The sequence below is a fragment of the Lycium ferocissimum genome, chromosome 11 (assembly GCF_029784015.1).
Source record: "Lycium ferocissimum isolate CSIRO_LF1 chromosome 11, AGI_CSIRO_Lferr_CH_V1, whole genome shotgun sequence".
In the NCBI taxonomy this organism is placed as follows: Eukaryota; Viridiplantae; Streptophyta; class Magnoliopsida; order Solanales; family Solanaceae; genus Lycium; species Lycium ferocissimum.
This window is the reverse complement of record NC_081352.1, coordinates 27,792,963-27,801,648: the sequence shown is the minus strand read 5'-3', so window position 1 is coordinate 27,801,648 and position 8,686 is coordinate 27,792,963. Positions and strand designations below refer to the sequence as shown.

General features: G+C 31.0%; 1 protein-coding gene across 1 annotated transcript; it reads left to right on the top strand.

Moving 5' to 3' along the window:
* The first annotated feature begins 931 nt into the window (after nucleotides 1-931).
* LOC132036410 (NAC domain-containing protein 54-like) lies at nucleotides 932-7,797 on the top strand. Its single transcript, XM_059426754.1, has 7 exons — nucleotides 932-988; nucleotides 1,404-1,701; nucleotides 3,730-4,007; nucleotides 4,586-4,876; nucleotides 5,586-5,915; nucleotides 6,015-6,090; nucleotides 6,852-7,797. Exons 2-7 carry the CDS (start codon nucleotides 1,545-1,547, stop codon nucleotides 7,256-7,258), a joined length of 1,539 nt encoding a protein of 512 aa, XP_059282737.1. The 5' UTR covers nucleotides 932-988; nucleotides 1,404-1,544; the 3' UTR covers nucleotides 7,259-7,797.
* Nucleotides 7,798-8,686: the final 889 nt, after the last annotated feature.

Here is an 8,686-nt window from a genome sequence, read left to right as displayed (position 1 = left end):
AAAGATTAGGCTGACGGCCTTCCTCGCTTGGCGTATAAATTGTCTGTAACTCGTCAATGAAAGACTATTATAGAGCATGTGAAAAAGGCAAGAACCAACCGAATAGGTTATTCGTTCACATGAATTCAATAATTTTTTATTCAATTTTATACATATATTAAAAATCTATTAAATATGTATAAGTAGTATTGCAGAGTAAACTCTATTGTATATTAACTTGAGTTCATCGTACAAATTCATAAATTTCAAATACTAAATCCACCTCCAATGAAAGGGACAATGTTGGGAGATTGGCGGTTAAGAAAGCCACCAATTCGTTTCCATGCAACTGACTGTTTCTCGTTAACGTAAAGATTCAGACATCCCATGATTACAATTTACATGCATGTACTCTTCTTCCACACCAAATATTCCAACTCCTTTTCTTCTTCTTTTTTGTTTGTTTGTTTGTTTGTTTGTTTTTTTTTTTTTTTTTTTTTTTTTTTTGCAGTTGCCCCATTTATATAGGTCTCTCCTAGGGCGGTAGTATGTATCAAATCAGCTTCCACCTCGTGTACAAGGAATTCCTGATTCCAATTTCCAAGAAAGGACAATTTTGAAGCATAGAATTTTTGCTGTGTATTTATGAATGTTCAACAACTTGTATTCAGATAGAGAGCTAAGGGGGTGCCTAATTTTTGAGCTTAAGATGAAAGATTGTTAAAGCTTTCATTTGATGTTAAAAAAACAATTAAGTAGAGTATATCTAAAGCTAAAAAGTAGCTAAAGGAAGGTGGAAGCTTCATTATATAATTACTATTTTGCTTTTTGGACATCTTCTCTTTTTGTCCTCTTATCATAAAATCCCCTAAAACCAATCTCATAATTTCATAATATCCTCCTTCATTCTCTAATTATCATCTCCATCTTTCCACCTTCAAAGTTTCTCTCCTCCCCCCCCCCCCCCGGGGCGCCCCCCTCCTCTTTACATCCTTGGATCTTGTCACAGGTACTATTTGATTGCTTACATTAATTCAGAAGTATATTAACAATTCAGAGTTAGTTGGTTTAAAATAAACATAACACTATCACATTGATACTAGGTTTTTGTATATGTATTGGTCATTTGAGTCAAATGCAATGATTCAGTTGAACTAGCAAATAGAACTTGTCCTAATTTATAAATACGCCTCTCCATTAATTTCTTGAATTGTTTCTTATTTTATTTAACTATCTTGTTGGGCAATTGGTATATATAGTTGGTTAAGAATAAGCGTATTTTTATCGTATGTATACATTTCAAATATTTTTTTGCATATATATACGTAGCAATAGTACTTCAGCTGATCGCATATACAGAGTTTGTCCTCAATCCGCTTGCATTAATTTTGAATTGTTTTTTATTTTATTTACCTTTGTTGCAGGGCTTAATTGGTATATTGGTCTTGACTGGTCATCCTTGTGTTTTCCATTTTTGGGTGTGAAGGACTACCCAAGTGATCAATTTTAATTCTAGCTAATAGTATATATCAATTAAGTTGAAGAGAAGTTGCAAAGGAAATATAATGGCAGCTGTTTCATTGCCACCTGGTTTTAGATTTCATCCAACTGATGAAGAACTTGTTGCTTATTATTTGAAAAGAAAGATCAATGGTCAGAAAATAGAACTGGAAATTATTCCTGAAGTTGATCTTTACAAATGTGAGCCATGGGATTTACCAGGTATTACACCTTTTATTTTCCTTCAATTTTTTTTTTTTTTGCATTATCACATTTCCCAAAAGAATTTCTATAGGCAAACATCGTTAAAATCTGGGATTTGTAATTTTGAAAATAAGAAAAGTTACCTGTCACAATTGATAAAGGTGACATGACAGTGTAAAACCTTATATTAAGATCACAAATTTCAAAAATCTTTCTTTCTTCTTAAACTTCATATCCAATCAAATTACATTGAAGTGTGTGGCCGTTTTATCTAAAAATTTAAACTGTTAGAGAGAGCATATTTTTATTAACTTAGTGATCTCAACATGTCCCTTCACGTGTGTGTATGATTCTTTTCCATGGGTCAAAGCACATAATTTTTTTTTTTTTTAATAATGTGTGGTGGTAGACTCGAACTCAGGTCCATTGATATATCATATTAAAGTATGGGACTATTTTATCTTAAAACTTAAGTTGTTAGGAGAGCACATTTTTATTTCTACAAACTATATCATATAAACTGAAACATTTTTTTTTAAAAAAAAATCTGATTTATTGCAAATCCTTATTAGATCAGATCAGTTCCATATGCGTTGTGGTTATAATAATATATATTCTTATTTTTCATACTTTGAATACACTTTTTCAGTCAAAAGTCATATGCTTTAGTACAAAAATATTTTACATATATGATCTCTTGTTAATTCCCAGCTATAAAAGAAGTTGGCCCCTACATCTTTTGATCTCCTATTGAAGCTTAAAGATGTGTACTTACTAATTTAGTGACATATCGAATCCAAAAGCTAAGGGAAAAAGAAAACAACATGATTGCTTTGTCTTCTAGAGATACCAATGAGTTCTTTAACCTCTTTATTTTTCCTTTATACACCTCTTAATATCGCATATTGCAATGGACGCTTTATCAAAAAAAAAATTATAGTAATCCCTTTTTTAGCACAATGGTAAGCTTATTTAATGATTACAATGGTTCCGATCTCCTTGCCTTATATCCCATTGAGTTTAAGATATACGTATATCGTCAATATATAAAAATTTTTATATCGAAAAATTTTTTTTGTCATATTATATTTGCATGTTATAATAGGGAAGTTGTCTCATTTTTAAAACTAAAAATCTCTTAAGTCAGTATTTTTAAATGGCATGGCAATATTTTTTTTAACCGGTCAAATTTTAATTTATGTATCTTACTAGGACTAAAGAAATATTTAAAGTAAAAGTTATATGTTTTGTATCAAGACTATTCTCCGAAAAGCCAGAACAATCAAAAACTTGAGAAAATCGAGTTTGAAAAACCCGAATTTTATTGGTTTGGTTTGGTGTGTAAATTTTAAAACCGTAATTGGTTTGGTTTGATGTTTAAAAAATCCGAACCAACCGGTCCATGGATCAATGGTTAGATCTCCTTGCCTTATATCCCATTGAGTTTAAGATATACGTATATCGTCAATATAAGAAAAATTTACGTTGTCATATTATATTTACATGTTATATTGTCTCATTTTTAAAACTAAAAATCTCAGTCACATATTTGAATATTGGATCCTCCAAAAATCCACTACTTTTAGAGGATCTAACACCTAAAATTTGAAGAAGTAAATTACAAGTGATCTAATTAAGGACCACCGTGGTGGTATGAACATGATTTTTCATGTTTAATCAGAGATCTCGGGTTGGAGCCCTAAGAATGAAAAAAAATTCTGATAGGGAATAGTTCCCATTTAATGAGCTTTATGCGATGTGCATTCGAATTAGTCAGTCCCTAATGCGCGCAGATACCAAACACTAGGTCAGAAACCAAACAAAAGAAAAAACTTCTAATCAAGGATACTTTAGTACGTCCAACTTTTTTTTATTATTATTTCTTAAATTTTTATGTCCAATCAAACATCATCATAGAAAATGAAATAGGGGGAGCACGTAATTAGTGTTGCATAACTCCCATGAAGATCGATCTCACTTTGCTTCTTCCATTTTGTCCCTAATTTTTTTTTTTTTTTAATTTTTTATAATTTTCTTATGTCACAGGGAAGTCCCTATTGCCTAGTAAAGATCTAGAATGGTACTTTTTCAGTCCTCGTGACCGTAAATATCCAAACGGATCGAGGACAAATCGGGCAACGAAAGCAGGATACTGGAAAGCCACTGGAAAAGATAGAAAAGTAAATTCACTGATGAGGGCTGTGGGCATGAAGAAAACATTAGTGTATTATAAAGGAAGAGCACCTAATGGAGCTAGAACTGATTGGGTTATGCATGAATATCGTTTAGATGAAAGAGAATGTGAAGTTGCTAATGGCTTGCAGGTACATAAATATACCAACCTTAAAGGCTTCTACTATTATTTTATTTATGTAAGTTACATGCATTAGTAATTGGAGAATTTTATTTTTTATAATAGTAGCGTCCTAGCTAACTCGTCTATGCGTAGACTATTTCATTGAATATGTGTTGCATCTCATCAGTATAAATATCGAAGAATTCTATCCACTAAAACTAGATTAGGCGGATTAGACGAAATTAATCACCAAATGTTTTTTTGTCTCTACTCTCTACTTACTAGATTTGAATCATCTCTCATGATTTTCACTCACTTTATTGATTGCTAGACCACATCCTTGGGTGCCTTAAAAGGCTTTTTTTTTTCTAGTTAATTATATCTGAAATTCACAAACTCAACTAATTTGGATTTACACCGCGTAAGATTTGTTAAATTGTATAACCATCTCATCCAAAAAATTAAGCTGTTAGATAGATCACACTTTTATTTTCTTAATTATATATAATCGACATGCTCACTGGTACGTGCCAGCTTGATTTTTTTCTACGACCAAATACATGGAAATTTTATTTGATACTTATGTTTGTTATGGGATTAATGCAGGATGCTTATGCACTTTGCCGTATAATCAAGAAGAGTTTGAATGCACCAAAAATGGGAGATCCTTATACTAGTGCATCAAGTGATCGATCCTCCAGCATTGACCTTTATTCTGAGGGAAGATGTGATAATGATATGGAGATCTCTGAATATAGAAGATCACCATCAGCTACATTGAATGTAGCTGCAGGTCCAAGTGATGACAAATGGCTGCAATATTTTTCAGATGAAGCTATAAATTTCAACAGTCCATCATATCAACATTATGGAACATCCCCATATGCACCACCCAAGGTAATAAAAACAGGTAGATTTAGAATATAAACCAGCTAATCAATTAATTCTAGTGGAACATCCAATTTTCTTTAAATTAAAGATGGAACAAATATGAAAGAGACTTTGTGTTGTTCATGAGTTTAATCTTCTCTCTCTCTTTTTTGCTTATCATTTATGGATTTTATCACAATATAACTTTATTTTTATATAAACTATCAGTGTAATTTTGTTTCTTGTAGCAGGTTGTCGTTTGTCTTATATTTCAAGTTAATAATTCTACTTATGATGAGAAATTATTTGTAGTTATTTTTTGAATGATCTCATAGCATAATGTGCCCAAGTTAAACTCACTCCTTCAATTTAAAACAAGGGAACATTACGATATGCACAAGGTTATAAAAATGTCAATAAAAAAGGGAGCTTCTAGTGCAGCATCCAATTTTCTTTTAAAAAATGGACCAAAAATAAATGACACTTTGGGTTGCTTTTGGTTTCTTCTTCTATCTCTTTTTTACTCATAATTTATTGATTTAACTTATATACATTGTCATTATATTTTAATACTATGTTATAGCTAGGTTACCAATTTTATTTTCCAACTTAATATAATTCTCATTATCACAGGCAGTTCTCTATACTTATTTTTTAAGTAATCTAATAATATGACAATTCTTTTTTAAAGTCAGAATTATAAATATTAAACTCATCGTATATTATAATTTTTCAGGTAAATGTAGCATTAGAGTGTGCAAGGTTGCAGCATAGATTTGCATTACCTTCATTGGAGGTTCAAGATTTTCCACAAGCTGGCTATGTTAATTCCAGGAATAACCCTCCAAATACAGTTAATCAAACAGATATAGTCCAAGAAATCCCTTCAGTTGCTCAAGCTGCACTGGATCATATTATAAATCAAGATTCATGGGGTGGAAATAATTATGCTCCAGCTGATGATTTTTCTTTTTTTCCTATTGAACAATTTGGTGAAGATTTTAAATCTGAAAGAGTTGTAGAAAATTTGAGATGGGTTGGAATGTCCGAGATGGATCTTGATAAGGTAATTAATTAATTCTTTACTAATCTGATAATTTAATTTCCTCACTTTGTTGAATCAAATATCTTATTAGTATTTGCTTTCTTTTGTATAATTGAATAGACATTTCTTGAAGACTACAAGACGGTTCCAATAGAAAGTATTTCAGGTGTCTTGAAAGAAGAGTACGAGCTTGAAGGTATATATAACGTATTTTTCCTAACATTTTCTTCTCTTTCTTTATTTGATTCGGTTTAAATTCTATACAGTAATGTATTTAATCAAAAAAAAAAATTATGCTCCTGCGAAAATATCTACTCGTTACGGATGGTGTAAAATTTTAACACTATAAGATCACTTAAATTTTGGTTGCCTAAAATCTATTTGCACTGATAATGGGTATAAGTTAAATCCTATTTCTTTTTTTTTTTTTTTTAACTTTAAGGTTGAAAATACATACTTTGGCGTGTAAAAGAATTTTTCGCCATCACTGCAATTTGATTGATTACTTTGTTTTCAATTTAAATTTTGATATTCTAATAGAGTAAATAATTTTTATTTTGTCAGTGTATTTTAATCTAGGTTAAATACATATACAGCCTCTCAAACTTGTCAACATATTTCATGTAGACATTCAAACTACTGCTTGTTCCATTGAGAAACTGAACACATGATAAAACTTTCATATTAGACACAATCAGTTCAAATTTTGAAATTATTTTTGCGTCTGATCTCAAATGTTCATTACGTAGATAAGTTAACCACTAAAAATATGTATATATCTTTTACGCAATCGTTGCATAGAACTTAAACTCGTTTAGTTTTTTTTCAAATTATCATATCATGCTTGATTAAAAAGGTGTATGTTATTTTTAGCTCAACACAGTTTAATAATATAAAAGTTCTTTACGTCATCAGGGTCCTTGATTTCTTTGTTGATTCAGTTACTGATTATTATAGGAGAAACAAGTAGTCACAACAACAGCTTCAATGAATTCAACAAACAAGAGGACAATTTCTCCCCATGTTTTGAAGTTTATGAGAAGATTGAAATCAACCATGGACTGTTTATAGCTACTCAACAAACACCCAAAACATTCTATCATCAAGTGGTTCCTTCCAAAACTCTCACAATTCATCTAAACCATCTTGAAAAATTCCATGATGACTCAATAATAAAAGTACCCCAGAAAAATACAAATTTTCTTGATTGTTTTTTGAAGAAAAAGCTATTGATCACTAGGCCATGGAGGAAAGCAATGAGCACATTGGTGGGTGTGATTGCAATTTTACATACTTTTTGGGTGTATTTCAGCTTATATTTGGAGAATGAAGGACCCATAGGAGAAAATATGGAATTTTTTTAAGAATATTGATTCATCAAGGAGAAGAACAAGAAAGCTCAAGAAAAGAAATGGCGTTATTTCCCACTCTTATTAGCTCTTTCTACCATTTGGTTGCAAATATACCTAATTCCTTTTGACCTTCTTCTTATAATTATTTTTTACTTTTCATTTTTTTTTAAAAATATTTTCCGAAGATGTAACTTCTTGTATTGCTAGCCACATTTTTATTAGGAAGCCATGACTTATTTAGTGCCCGTGAATTTGATGCTAAAGGTGTCTTGATATAGTTGTATTTTGGTTTTTTTATTGATACATCTAATGAACACATTTCTTATAGTGATATACTACTATTATTTGTGATTGATTTCTTTTCTGAATCGCATACTAAACGTGGGGTTAAATTTATACGTGGTTCCTTAAAGTTATAAAGTAAAGGGTCAAAAATACCCCTCTACTTTATTTTATTAGCTAAGTTTCCCCTCCGTTACAAGTTGGGGCTATTTATACCTTTGCCCTTATCAAAGTTACCAAAACAACCTCCAAATCAACCGCAACTCCCCAATTTCATTTAAACTTACCCGATTTCCTTTTTTAACCAGATCCAACCTACCTAAAAAACAAAAAAAAAAAAAAAAAAAAAAAAACTTAATGGGTCTTCCCCAATTTCAGCAGGTTACAATTTGGTCTTCTTTATTTCTATTTTTAACTAGTACATGATACTTGCTTGTGTGTTTGTTATACTTTTTCAATAGTGTTACATGGGATGTTTGAGGATGCTAAGAGCCCGTTTGGCTTAGCTTAAAAAAAGTGGCTTATAAGTTGGTTTGATCAAAAAATAGCTTATAAGTCAAAAAAAAATATAGGTTGGGCTACCCCAACTTATTAAGCTGGTTTGTCAAACACTTAAAAAAAACAAAAAAACGGCTTATAAGCTGGTTTGAAATCCAAACGGGCTCAAAATCTCCATTTCTTAATCAAATTTATTCAAGTTGTTTGCTTAAAAGTTGTAACCCAATAGCTCCAAAATTTTATAGTCGCACAAATATCTGTGACTTATTTTATACCACAAGTTTTAAAAGTCTTTTTTTTCCCCTTAAACTCCTTACCTAATCAAACTATATCACATAAATTGAGACATAGGGAGATTTATGAAACTCAGCTAATTATCATCCTACTGAGTTGTGAAATTCTAAATTTCGTTGCTGAAAAGACTGACAAGAAGTTTCAATCAATGTTCTTGACTTACTGGCTTAACTCTCAAGTACTTGATCCACTATGCACGTTGTTAGAGTAATTTATATATCTATCGAGTAAAAATGTCCTAAGTTTTGTTGAAGCCTCAGTAACGTGTACAAAATGAACTTATTCCACAGGGTAGGGCAGAGGCAGATTGAGGCAGAAATTTTTTCCACTTATCCTTTTTTGGAACAATTGTCTAGTAAATGACTA